The sequence below is a fragment of the Hirundo rustica genome, chromosome Z, assembly GCF_015227805.2.
Source record: "Hirundo rustica isolate bHirRus1 chromosome Z, bHirRus1.pri.v3, whole genome shotgun sequence".
Classification (NCBI taxonomy): Eukaryota; Metazoa; Chordata; class Aves; order Passeriformes; family Hirundinidae; genus Hirundo; species Hirundo rustica.
This window is the reverse complement of record NC_053488.1, coordinates 59,314,989-59,328,815: the sequence shown is the minus strand read 5'-3', so window position 1 is coordinate 59,328,815 and position 13,827 is coordinate 59,314,989. Positions and strand designations below refer to the sequence as shown.

At 42.0% G+C, this 13,827-nt stretch overlaps 1 protein-coding gene across 2 annotated transcripts in view; it reads left to right on the top strand.

The window, feature by feature from the left end:
• Window positions 1–1,944: 1,944 nt before the first annotated feature.
• The window catches only part of TRIM36 (tripartite motif containing 36), a 28,614-nt gene continuing 16,731 nt past the window's right edge, over window positions 1,945–13,827 (top strand). The window contains exons 1-3 of one of the 2 annotated variants that reach the window (XM_040090957.2): window positions 1,945–2,033; window positions 2,984–3,218; window positions 10,709–11,034. In XM_040090957.2, coding sequence (XP_039946891.1) covers window positions 2,007–2,033; window positions 2,984–3,218; window positions 10,709–11,034 — 588 coding nt within the window. In that variant the 5' untranslated portion in view covers window positions 1,945–2,006. Of the gene's footprint in view, window positions 2,034–2,983; window positions 3,219–5,607; window positions 5,672–10,708; window positions 11,035–13,827 lie in introns of those variants that run through there. The other variant, XM_040090958.2, reaches the window with a different exon arrangement.

The window sequence follows — 13,827 nt, the reverse complement described above, 5'->3', positions numbered from 1 at the left end:
TAATATTTGAGAACTCATGGCAGTCAGGCAAAGTCCCCAATGACTGGGAAAGGGGAAACACCATACCTGTTTTTAATTAGGGGATGAAGAAAGGTCTGGGGAACTACAGACTTTTGAGCCTTACCTCAGTGCCTGGGAAGATCATGGAACAGATCCTCATGGAAAAATGTTAAGGCACATGGAAAACAAGGAGGTGGTCTGAGACAGCCAGCACAGCTTCAATAAGGGCAAATTGTGCCTGACCAAACTGGTCGCCTTCTGTGATGGGGTGACAGCAAAAGTTGACAAGGGAAGACCAAGAGTTGACTTCTATAAGGTCTTTGATGCAGTCCCACTTCCTTATCTCCAAATTGGAGAGACATGGATTTAATTGATGGATTATTCAGCAGCTAAGGAATTGGCCACAGAGTTGTGGGTCAGTGACTCTGGGTTCAGGGGAAGTCCAGTGATGAGTGGTTTTCCTTGGGTCTCTCTCTTGCGACTGGTGCTCTTCAATATCTTTATAAGTGATATGGACAGAGAGATTCAGGGTGCCCTCAGCAAACCCACAGATGGCACAAATGGTGCAGCTGACGCTAAAGAAGGAAGGGATGCCATCCAGGGGCACAGGACAAACCTAAGAAGTGGGTCCATGAGACTCTCATGGAGCTCAGCAAATGCAAGTGCAAGGAGCTGCAACTGGATCGAGGTAATTCCAAACATGAGGACAGACTGGGAGAAGAAGTCATTGAGCCTGGAGGAAAAGGACTTGGGGAGTTCTCATGGATGAAAAGTTGGATATGAGGCAATGGTGTGCACTTGGAGCCCAGAGAGCCAATTGTATCCCGGGCTGCATCAAAAGAAGTGTGGTCAGCAGTTTGAGGGAGGTGATTATCCCTCTCTACTCTGCTTTTGTGAGACCCCTCCTGGAGTACTGCATTCAGCTCTGCAATTTTCAGCACAAGACAGACACGGATCTGTTGGAGTGAGTCCAAAAGAGGGCCACAAAAATGATCAGAAGGCTATAGCACCTCTCTCGCAAAGACAGGCTAAGAGAGTTAAGACTGATGATCATGGAGAGGGTTTCACAGAGACCTTATTGTGGTTTTTCAGTACTTAAAGGAGGCTTATTGAAAAGAGGGAGAAGGAGTTATTACACGACCAGATAGTGTAAAAAGGGGTAACAATTTTAAACTTAAAGAGGGTAGGTTTAGATTAGATAATAGGAAGAAATTCTTCACTGAGAAGGTGGTGAGACACTGGCACAGGTTGCCCAGTGGATGTTCCATCCCTGGAGTAAGGCCAGGTTGAAGGGGTCTTGAGCAGACCTTCTTCTGGAAGGTGTCCCTGGCCACAGTGTGGGGGGGGGGGGGGGTGGTTTGGAATTAGAAGTTTAGGATGAGAGGACACTATCTTAAGCTGTGTCAGGGGAAATTCAGGTCGGACACGTAAAAGAATTTCTTCAAAGCTCAGGCAGGTGGTGAAGGTATTTAAAGAAAGACCGGATGCGGCACTTAGCGCCAAGGTCTAGTTGACAAGATTTCTCTAGGACACAAGATTGGACTCGACGGTCTCAGCTGGTATTTTCCATCCTGATTGGTTCTGTGGTTCTATGATCATCAAGGTCCCTTCCAACCCACACTGTTCTACGACTCAGCGATTCGACGACGCGGCTACCACAGCAGATGATCAATGGCAGGGGCTGAGCGGGAAAGCACTCAATACTCCTGGCCGCCGGGACAGGCGGCATTTCCGGCGCCGCTTGGCGAAAGAGAAGGGCCCAAACAATAGCAGCCGGACGGCCGGGGTCCGGCGGGGAGCCGCGCGGCGGGGGCGGCTGGACAGCTCCCCTGTGCGGCTGCTGCCGCGGGCGCGGCCGCCGCGCCCCGCCCGCGCTGCCCCGCTCGCCCGCCCGCTCGCCATTTTGCGCCGGGCGCCGCCGCGGGCGCTGCGCTCTCCGCGTCCCGGCTGCCCGCCCGGGCTGACGGCGCCCCGGCGCAGGAGGAGGAGGACGAGGAGGCGCGGGGATGGAGGACGATCGGCTGGAGAGGCCGGTGAGCGCGGGGGGAGCCGGCGGGGCGCGGCCGCCGGGGCGGGGTGCGTCGTCCCTCTTGTTGTGCTGCGGGGGGCTAAAGGGTGCGTGCCTGCCTGCCTGCCTGCCTGCCAGCCCGTCAGTACCCCCGGTGTGCGCCGACAGGTTCGTCCGTGCCCGGCTGTCGGCTCGGGCGGGACGGCGGGCAGGGCTCGCAGGGAGCCCCGACGGGCGCGGCGCGCGGACGGGAAGCGCTCCCGGAGGGCGCCGGGCGGAGCGGGCGCTGCGCTGCGCTGCCGCTACCGCGCCCTCCCGACACCCGGCGCTTGGCGGAGAGCGCTGCCATGGGCGGCCGAGGGCGTCAAGGAATTACTGAAGAGCCGCAGCGATCCACAGGCGGCTCTTTGTGCGACAGATAAAAGACGTAAATAAACATATAGATAAATAAATAAATTATATTCCTGACTCGGAACTATTACCCTACTGAAGTCAAGACAGTCTCAGCCCTTAAATGTGAACTACACGTCAGGAAAGCCTATTGTTTAACCAGTCTGACACTTAATTTCTTTTTTTTATTATTATTTTTTTTTTCCCTCCTCCTCCTTCGTAAGCCAGCGAGAAAGCTAAACATATGGACTCCTATTGTTAAGAAATATGGTTGCATTCGTTTCACTAGGTCCTTGAGTGGAATTAAGACTACTCCCCTCCTTCCCTCCCCTGCAATGCAGACATGACCTAAAGATGAACTGTTTGCCTAGTGGCAGTGCTCACTTCACTTGAAACGAGTGCTGTCTGTGCTTTCATAAATGTTAATTGAGATTTGTCTTAACCAAAGAAGTGCCTCAAACCAGATAAAACTGTGTGCATTTATTCTGCAGAGCTGGGGTTTGGTGACATAGGGCAGTGCCATAAGGCTTGGTGGCTTGTGTTTTCCTGCGCTTACACTTGTTTCTCCCTCTTTCTATTATGAAGGTTGCCATTAAGGGTATTGAAAGAGAGCTTATCTGCCCAGCATGCAAGGAACTGTTTACCCATCCACTGATCCTTCCCTGCCAGCACAATGTATGTCACAAATGTGTGAAAGAAATACTTTTTGCATTTGAAGACTCCTTTGCTGATGGAGGCTCTGAATCCTCTAATCAGAGTAGCCCTCGAATTAGAATCTCTGCTTCTAGCATGGACAGAATTGACAGGATTAATAGATCAGGTATGTATCAGAATTTGTGCATGTTTTCCTGATTTTATTATTGGACTCGTTTGAGCTGAATGGCGACTGCATTGGTAAAATGTCTTCCTGGTACTCCTGATGTGGTTATAGAGATGACAGGGATAGTGCTACTCTTGTTCATTTTGAGTCAAGAACAATGGGAATATTTTTAAGGACAATGCACTCTGTTTCATGTATAATAGATTCGTCTTTGTGGGGCATTCTAGAAATCTTTATAACCATTGTGGGTTTTTTTTATTTCTGTATTTCAGTTACATGGAGATGCAACAGCATCATGTTCAGGGGCATGGAGATGTAGATTTTGGAGATTTCATTGCCTGCCAGTGGTTTGCTCTGGTTTCAGCCATCCCCAATGCAGTAGTTCTGACTTCCTTCTGAGCCTGTGTAGACTTTGTAAGCTAGCTTTGTCCTGCCCACTTCATTATGCTTACAATATATAATTTTCCATTGGTTATGATTATTGCATGGTTGCAGATTTGAAGGATAGGTAAACAGACAGCCCTAACAGCCTCCTTCGTTGTGGTCTGCTCAAAGATTTAAGGAGTGCTTTGCTTCAGGACTCCTCATGCTCTGTGTGGTATTGTGCTAGAGAGATTCTTACAGTCTTCGTGGTCCACGGATGAGTTGGTCTGCTTTTATACAGATGCAATGAAAGTGCTTTTTGCGTGCTTTACTTCTTGAAAGATGCCTCATTTTGGCTTTCAGGCTTTCTTTTGGCATCATTATCTACTTCAAAACTACACTCCCCTGTGCCCTGGAAGAGTTACTAAGAGAAAAACTCTAAAGCTCTATCTTACATTTTGTGTTACTAAAGTTCGTCCTTCCCAGTTTTCACAGATCAAATGTGCAATTTCACCAGCTTCTTTTAAACAACCATTTAGTACTGTTTGGTCCTGTATTATTAGTACCGGTACTCTTTCAAGTCAGTTTGTTAAGCAAAAAGCCGCTAGTCCTTGGTACTCCCCCTGCCACCACCACCCTGTCCTGAGATACATGTACATAAGTTGTTGCAGGAGTTCTAAACTTTAAATACACTGTGGTCTGCCACCATCTCAGCAAACCAGCGGGAATATATCTCCTCATCTGACCTGCTAACAGAGAGGCGATTGCTTTCCTGAAGACCTGTTTGATGAGTAGCAAGAGAGGGTTGAGATATGGAAATAATGAGCTTCCCTCCTCTTACCTCAAAGAGCGTTGGGCAGATGCACATCATAGGAAAATTATCATCTCAGACAGTTCAAATTTGTGGAATGAAGAGCATATGGAAATGGAAGCATTAAAGAATATTTTTTTAAATTCAGATTAAACTGTCTTTGCTTCTAGTGTTACAGGCATTATAGCTTCATTGCTATATTGAGTGCGAGATTTGCTCTCAGATTAGTTTGGTACCAGCAGTGGTCCTCAGCTTGCAATTTACATTTGCACAGTCGTTGTCTTGTGTCTGTAGTACTCATACTGTGCATTGCCTTGCTAAATTGGCTTTGTGATCTGTAGGGGAATTTTCAAGAAAACAGCTCCGTAAGAGAGAAAATGTAAGGAAAACATCCAAAGTGGGGTCTCACATGCATAACAAAAACCCACTAGAACTTCTGGGTGGCTTGTGCAGGACATGTCAGTGTCAAGACCTTAGTGTCACCTTTCAAAATGCATATGACACCTTCTTCCCAGTATGGTGTTGTGGTTTTGTTTTTTGGTTTTTGGTGGTTTTTTTTTTTGTTTTGTTTTGTTTTGTTTTGGTGTTTTGTTTTGTTTTGTTTTTTGCTTTTTGGGGTTTTTGTTTGTTTGTTTGTTAGTGTGGTTTTTTTTTTTTGTTTTTTTGTTTTTTGCTCCCCACTTAAAGAATCCCTGATGTCTCCATAAGGAATGTAATCTATTTAAAATGGGTTGGCATTTAAATTCTTGGTATGCCAGAATGAGCTGGTCTGTATTTGATCATGTTCTGCATTTGTTGTGCACACAGAGCTTGCATTTACAAGTACAATTTATCTTAATATAAAGGGGACAGAACTCTTTGAAATGGAGTGTATGTGCTGCTTAAAATCCAGTGTGTTGGTTTAAAAATGCTCCTCTGTTTATATTGTATTTAAAATAAATTTTAATTAACAAAATCTTGCTGCATATAGCATGAAAATGAAGGCTATTTCTTATTGCTGTTCCATTGCCTCTAATGTTACTGTAAAATTACAGTGTTGGTGTAATTAAAGCATATAATGTGGTTATGTTGACACTTTTTGTGTGAATGTTCGAAATATCTCTCCCTGTGCCCCCTCCCCCCAATGCCTTCTTCTTCCCCGTTCCCATTCTGCTTAAATCTGACTGTTGTTTGATATGCTAGGAAATTAAACATTCTTGCCTTTCAACCCTGCAGGAATTTAACAGCCACAGGAGAGAAAAGAGTCGATGCTTTTCATTTGAACCATTGTAAACCAATGGTATATCTCATTTTTTGATGTCTAAACAGCTCTCTGTTCATTGTTTGCAGCCTCACAGAGGAGGTCTTTTGGGTGCAGAGGTAGAAATGCTTCATGTCTTGTGTTGGCTAGAGATAGTCTAGCATTTAGATATTGAGTTAAATATCGTTGGTTAGCATATAACTTTTTGTCAGTGGTCAAGTCCACAAAAAGGCTTTTGCAGTGAGCAAGGGTACAGCAAAGAAGTTCTGTAAGGACAGCTTTTCATTCTGTGCAAGACTGATTTAAAAGTCAACTGGACTGCAGTTCAGTTAACAGTTGGATTATATTTTTTCCTTGTGTGTATATGACTTATTATACACTGGTGGATACAAAAATGCACACAGAACCCCAGCAATCACCACAACACCTCCTCCACCCTCTCCTTTTTAATTTTCAGTTTACATGCTCAAGTTTAATGAAGCTGCTCTCCTACTGGTAATGAAGTGTGGTTATTGGATTCTTCTTCCTTACATTTACAGGTCATGTTTGGCCATCGCTTCTAAATGGAATGTAATATTGGCTCTTTATTGTATCTATGCCTGCTTAATTTGATGAAGAAGAGATTGAAATTTACACCATGTTGATATGAGTAGGTAGTTCTGAATGTCACAGGTTATCATAGCACATGAATATGTGAGGAAAACAGACTTGTAATATTTGGTGTGTCTAATGACACAATCAGGTTGAAGGATAGTCAGTCTTTTAATTATATCTCATTTCCAAAACTGAGCTCATCTGAGCAGCTCAGCCACTGTGTTGACTTTTTAAATACTGATTTCTTTTTCTTTTAATGTAATGGTTAGTCAAAACCAAGAGAAAAAGTCCCCAAATTCGTTGTTGCCACAGTATTAGCAGACACAAGAGCAATTCATAGCAATGTGGTGTCCTTCAAGAAAGATGTGAACTGAGCTAAACACAAATCTGAATTTCACACTTAGAGGAGGACAAAGCAGCTGCTCAGAAGAGGAAGTTTAAATTGCCTCTGTTGAAGGCTGAAAGTGTCATAAAACAGAGATACTGTATGATACTGTCAGACCTCTTGGAATGCTGTCTGTGTCTGCTTTTTTTGCAGAAAGTTCTTTTGATTTGTGAAAAACTAAGGTATCTGAAAGTAACATTTTAGTTCTGCTGGCTTCTCTTATGGGGCCTCTCCCTTCTTCCCTCTCCTTTCTCCCCTCTTCCATTTCCCTTCCCTCCCTTCTCACACCTCTCCCCTGTCTCTTTCTCTCCCTGTTCCCTCTTTACCCCTTCCCTTTGCTATACCCATCCCCTTTTTCACCTTCCCTTTTTCCTTCTCACTAAGAACCCATCCAAAAACATTATCTGAGTTATGGGGTGGCAATGTACATTTCTATTAAAAAAAAAAACCAAAACCAAAAACAACCCAATCTTTCAAGAGAATCCAGTTGATTTTTAAATCTTTTTTTTTTTTTTAACTCACATGTTTAATGTCCATGTCTTCCACAACCATAGAATTCTGGTAATACTATTTACTTGAAAAACACAACTTTATGATGTCTTATCCCTTTGCAAACCATTCACTGCAGCTTGGACTTTTCAGTATTCTAAATGTTGGTACCTCTCCTTGGGAATATGACGTTTAAACATAGTTTTTAAAAGACATACTTAAGATTGCTCTTTGACTTGAGTCTTTGCAATCTGTATGGTAATATTTGTGAGTCTGAGCACGAGTATATGTTGTGATTTTTTTTTTTTTTTTTTTTTTGGTAACTGATTGAACAGCTTATTGTAAGTGGAGCAATCAGTTTGCAAATCACAGTGGAAAATTTCATGTGATGATTTCTAATAGTTCACAAAATACATATTTGCTTGTTGTAAACTGAACAGGCAAATGTAAAAGAAAATGTGGGTAGGAACCAAGTTTCTCTGAGCTAAACATCTAAATATGTCTACAAGATCCAAGGGGTTTGTTGTTTTTTCGTGTGTGCTTTTTTCTTTATTTGGATTTTCTTTTAATATAACCAGAATTTAATTTCAGCGAATTGGACCCAATACAGACAGGAGAGAAAATGTCCAAAGTAATTAATTACTTCAAAGTGCTTTCTTCCTAAAATATGAGTGTAGAGATCCTTTAAGCAGAAAGCAAACTATAGTGTTAATATTTTAACACTCACTAGGCAAAAAGAGAATGTATTTCCTTATTTTTGAGTATTGAAATGGCAGAACATGCCAAGAAGCTTAGCAAATAAATTTTCAGAATTTAAAACAGGAAAAAACCCCCCAACCTAGATTTTCAGAGTGCTGTCAATGCAAAGGGATGAGACATCTGAAGGTGTGCAGGACTTCCTTGATGCTGGATTACTTTCCATAAACAATGTCACCAGTCTTTTCAGAGCATCGCTCATGATGACAATCTCATTTTGGTCCACCACAGGCAGAATGAAAGTCCTCCATTGCAATGAATATGAATTTCAGATTGTATTTTTAAACTTGACCACTGCACCATGTTTTTTTTTTTTTTCTTTGCTATCTTGCTTTGTCATTGTTTGCTCTCTGCTCTAGCATACTACTTGCAGGCAGTTCCAATATGTGCCGCATTGTATGGTTATTTTCTTAGTTTCAGCAAATGTGTGTATTCTAGATTACTTTTTGTAGCTGTTGTCTGCATGGCAATGCATGTGAAGTAATCTTTTTGTCTAGGTATTGTAGAAGTCTGTGTAGAAGATTTCTCTGTGTTTGTGTGTGCAGTGCTAGCTTGGAGCATACACTGGAAATACAGTTCGTGTTTCACTGTTGTTGCTGTGCCTTGCATGGGTGTGTTGCTGTGTATGCCAAGTTATAGGTACTGTAGGGTGTGCAGTAATTAATTCACTTCAGATAATTACTAAAAAAAATATGAAATCAGACAAAAATCTCTGTTCCCTTAGGCAGAGAGTTGCATACCTGTGCCTTGTGTCATCCATCCTGTTCTGTAAATGCAGCCTAGCTGTTCTGCTCAGAACTTACAGAAAGGCATGAGACCACCCTGGGTGGGAGACTGTCACAGTGTACACTTGTCCATGTACACAGTATGTACACTTATCTATGCTCTGTCTGTGACCTCTTAGCTGACAGTCATGCTACCACAGGTCAAATATCAAAGATATTTAAAGGAATTAATTCCTTACAGGAGTGTTGGTTTGGTGTTTTATTTGAAGAGACTGGAAACGGCATGATAGGAATGGAAGTTTGGGATTGTTAGATGAAGGAGCAATAGGAGAGCAGCCTAAGGCAAGTGTATTTTGGGTAGCATCACAGGACACTTCAGAAAGAAATAAAGCATTAGCATTTTTGATGGGAATATACTGATTAAATACAGTGAAGTACAAATTTCCCTTTCTGAAGAAGAGCCAATTTCAACACTAAGAATTCAGCTTTAAGTCATACCTCCATTTACGTATTTTTAGTGTCCTGGTTTCAGCTGGAATAGAGTTAATTTATACTGGAGTATAACATACTGGAGGGATAGCAATAATAAAAAATAGTAATACAAAAGAGAGAGGTATAAAATCCAAGAGAAACAAGTGATGCACAATACAATTGTTCACCCAGTGCCCACCCTGTTGCACCTGACTGCCCCTAGTTTATCTCCTGGACATAACATTCTAGGGTAGGGAATATCCTTTTGGCCGTTTGGGTCAGCTGTCCTGGCTGTTCTCCCTCCTGGCTTTTCATGCACCTGCTCTCTGGTGAAGCATGAAAAACTGGAAAGTCTTGGATTTAGGGTAAGCATTGCTTAGCAACAGCCCAAAACCATCAGTGTGTGATAACCTCATACCAAATCCAAACTACAGCACTGTAAGAGCTGCTAAGAAAATTTATCTCTAACCCAGATGAAATGAGGAAAATTAGTTATACCAATATGCAGTGCTCTCAGAGAGATCTTAAAACAATGCACCGGCACTATAGAAGATGGAGGCTTTTGTTTCTTTGTAAGGGGAAGCTGAGAGGATACAAGTGAAGCCTAAAGACTAGCTTAGCCCGCTTTTGAAATACGTAAAGAATTCTTTCTGGTGGTTGCAGCCTGTGGGTTCATGAGTGAGATGGGATGCACTCCTGGTTTGATAACCTCAGGAATTCACCTTGTGAATAACCTCTGAGTCTGTGTGAGCCATCTCCTTCACAGACTCAAAAGGCTTCTTAAGTTACTGGTTTTTCTTGAGCCTGTGATTTTATTTTGTAGAGGGGGGGAAATTTGTGTGTCGCTGTTTGGCAGGAGTGCAGCTTCTCTGCAGTTCCCCCTTTAGAAATTAATAAAGATAGATGCACACTGTTTAACAGGTCCCTGTGGTGATATGTGGTTCCTTAGTTCACGGTAGATAACCTCTCAGATATAACTACCTCAGATTCCCCTTTGATGTACAGGGCTTATTTAGCAGCCCTCCTTTATTGAGGCCTTTCAGGAGGGGCCAAGTCAGTATCAGCATTTTTTGACTAAATGATTTGGCTGAGATGTCATACTGTTACCTCATTTTCCTGAGGGAACATCAGGAACATGATTTTTTTAATGATGCTTCTTGGGATGCGTAAAGTAAGTTTGAACTCAGCCAAAGCAAACTTCAGGGAACTCAAGGTTTGCTATATATTTCTGTTGCTCTGAGAGTAAGCATCTTTCACTTCAATGCGTTGAGAAGCTGTTGCTCTCTACATGGGTAACCAGTTAGTCTAAAACTGCTCAGCTTCCATGAGGTTTTGTGTTTATTGTTTCAAGAGGTTACAGCTCGAGTGCATCCAAAACTAGATAAAGGAGGTGGAATTGGAAGAGCTAAATTTATCTTGGCATAAAATTAAGTTTTAGGGTAGTAGTTTGTAATGTCCCTTGGAGTCAGACATTACACTACCTTGTCAGGACAATTGTATTCTCTTTGGCTTGGCAGACTGCATATGAATTGGTGTTGTACTGGTTTGGACAATGTGCTACAGTCTGGAATTGGTATGTAAATTCCTGTGCTTCTTTCAAAATCAAAACCAGCTTGGTTTAAACTCATCCTAAATTGGGTTTTGGTGTCTACACAGGCAGAAAACGCAATTCACTGACTCCTAGATCGACTCTCTTTCCTTGTCCAAGTTGTCAGCGGGATATTGATCTTGGAGAGCGTGGCATTAATGGCTTATTTCGCAACTTCACTTTGGAAACCATTGTGGAAAGATACAGACAGGCAGCCAGGGCAGCCATTGCTATTATGTGTGATTTCTGCAAGCCTCCACCTCAGGAGTCCACAAAGAGCTGCATGGACTGCAGTGCAAGCTATTGCAATGAATGTTTCAAAGTACACCATCCTTGGGGAACTGTGAAAGCCCAGCATGAATATGTAGGACCAACCACCAACTTCAGACCCAAGGTAAGTATACTGTACCTTCGAGAATTCAGGTTGCAGCATTCTCATGTATCTGCATTTCTATGCAATGATGGTTGCTTTTTAGGACCATGACTGCTTTATTGACTGTTGAGTGAACCACAAGCTTTTGCTCCTTTCTGATGGTCAAGTGCTGTTATTGAACGGGGCATTGAGAGCATACTTGAAGGGGCCTGTAAAAATTAGGTTTTTTACTTTGTGGAATAGACTGTGTTACTTGTGATTTGAGTATTTCTTTACCTTTTTTTTTTTTTTTAAGGCTTAATGATCACAGATCATGGAATATTCTAAGTTGGAAGGGATTCACAAGGATCATCAAGTCCAGCTTTAAAGTGAATGGTTCATACAGGGGTTGAATCAACACCCTTGGTGTTATTGGCACCTTCCTCTTGGGCATTTAGAATGTGACTGCGGAGGGAGGATGCCTGTGTGTGGTGAACTTAAAAACCCTAACACACCTGGTCTCTTCCATGTCCCCTTTAGGCACATCTCCTTTGGTTTCTTTGTGCTTGAACTTGATCCATAACTAAGCATCTTCTTTCTCTCCTTTCTTATATCTAACAAGAGCAAAAGGTGGAGTTAAGGTCTCCAATGTTTTTACACCGTCATTTTTTTATCTGTAGCAGAAAAGTTAAAAATGTTACGACAAAATTTCTGCTTTATACACTAGCGCTGCTGTTGCTGCATTCAGAAAACAGTGATAATAAAATTCCACTACCTTTGTGTCTCATATTGAGTGTGGTGCAGTACATGGCAGTGCCTTATTGAATTTGTTAGATCAGAGATGTTGCATATCACAGATACCATCTTAACGAGGGACCACAGTAATAGTCTTGACATCCCAGCTTTGTGCCTGTGCATCCTTGCTGGAGCTCCCACAGATGCCAGAAATGCTGATGGTCAAGGAGTCCTGATTAATTATGATGAAATTAAGTAAATTTGATAAATGTGCAATGTGTAAGAAGCTCTTGACTGCAGGTGTACCTTTCTTCTGAGACTGGAAAACATTGAGCCTGTAAAGTTAGCAAGCTGCCAGATAGTGAATATCCAGAAGTCTACTTGGTGGTGTTTTCCTTGAATCTAAAACATTAATTCCAGTTAAAAGTGAGCACATGATTCATATGTTTTCAAACGTGCTTGCACACACATTTTGTGAAATGTCCCTCTATTGGATAAATGAGAAAGATGAAAGTTTGTATACTATCTTCTAGCTCTTGCTTTAAAATGCTATACAGCTCCTTAAAAACTTCTATTCTATGGCATCTAAATCCTCACAGCTGCAGCATTGCTATTTGTGATCCCTATGCACTCCTAAAAGTGCCCTATAGTGGGATACTACATGCAGACTGAATTCAGGATTAAAAGTTAGTAATTGAATTCTCTTGAAACAGAGCAAAATGGGGTGAAGTGGTTTAGATTATTCTGATGCTGATGTATTGAGTGTGTGTGCGCATGTGGGATTTAGCATTTCTAATTATATGTGAAGACAGGAAGAGGGGGAAAAAGGAGAATAGCATAGCGTAGATAGATCTACTTGTTGAAAACTTCCCAGCAGCGGTAAGCTGATCTTTATTTTGTTCTTATAGAAACCTTTCTGAGAACTGTTTGAGCTTAATATAAAGAAAGAAAAGTGCATTTTTCATTGCACTGCATTTTTAAGACCTGAGCTGAAAGCTTGAAGTATTTGTTGATTTCCTAAACAATGTTCTCAGTCACCGCTTCAATTTACAACCAGGATGGAGAGCACTTTGTAGCATGTGTGGTGGAGGTGGGAGAAGCACGGACTGGGCTGATTGTTCTTGAGTTTTGAGAAAAGACAAGGCAGTCTGCTGACCTCTGCTGTCTCCCACTTTCAGGCTGTAATTCTTCCTTATATGAGGAGATGAATAGAAATACAGATCTTCTCTGAGGTGTGGCTGCACACTGCTGTGGAAAAATTACTTCCACAGACTAACTGAAGTCTGACTGTAGTTTTTTGGAGATGTTTGCCTGCACAGCTGATTTTCTTGGCAGCTTCCTTTTTTTTTCCTTTTTTATTTCCTTCCAAATCCAGTAGTCAATCCAAATGGGATTGTTAATTGCATATTTAGCTTAATGATAATCTTAAGGTGCTGGTGAGACTGGTGTCTTTGGGCTTTTCACCGCAGCCTAAGATAACATTTGAGACTTGAAAGCTGGTTTCAGGTTTTAGCGTATTGTGTCCATATTTGTGCTGCTCGCAATTTTCTATTTTTATGTCCTTTTCTGACCTTTCTTGTGTAGGGGCATATTGAAACTGAAAAACTTCCTCAAAAGCTCCTCTTTGGTACCTTCTTTGGAACAGACGACCCAAATGTTGTCTTTCAGTGCTCTAGAATGAGCAAAACAAGCATTGATTGTTTTGTTAAACCAACACACATGCACACCCACATACGCTTTATATGATTTAATCTGTTGCCTGAGCTTGGACTTGAGCAGCACTTTTTTTAACTCTTTGAGCATTTATTTCAGCAAGTTCAGCTTTTGAAAGATGATTTTTAGCAAACACCAGCTTTCTTGAAATGCTGTTTGAGCTAATCCTGGAAGTAGAACTCAGTGTGAACAGCTTGTAACTGGAGTCAGGCAGAAAGATTGAAACACTGGAGTCTTTTGTCTTTAAAATTACTGTAGCTGGTGGTGGTGTCTGCACTTTTTTGCTCCAAGAGCAATGGCTATGTGACTTAATCAAAATCTAGTTTAGACTTACATTTCTACAGTGTTATGTCAGCTCTTGCTTTAAGAAATAGCTGTTGCAAGAGA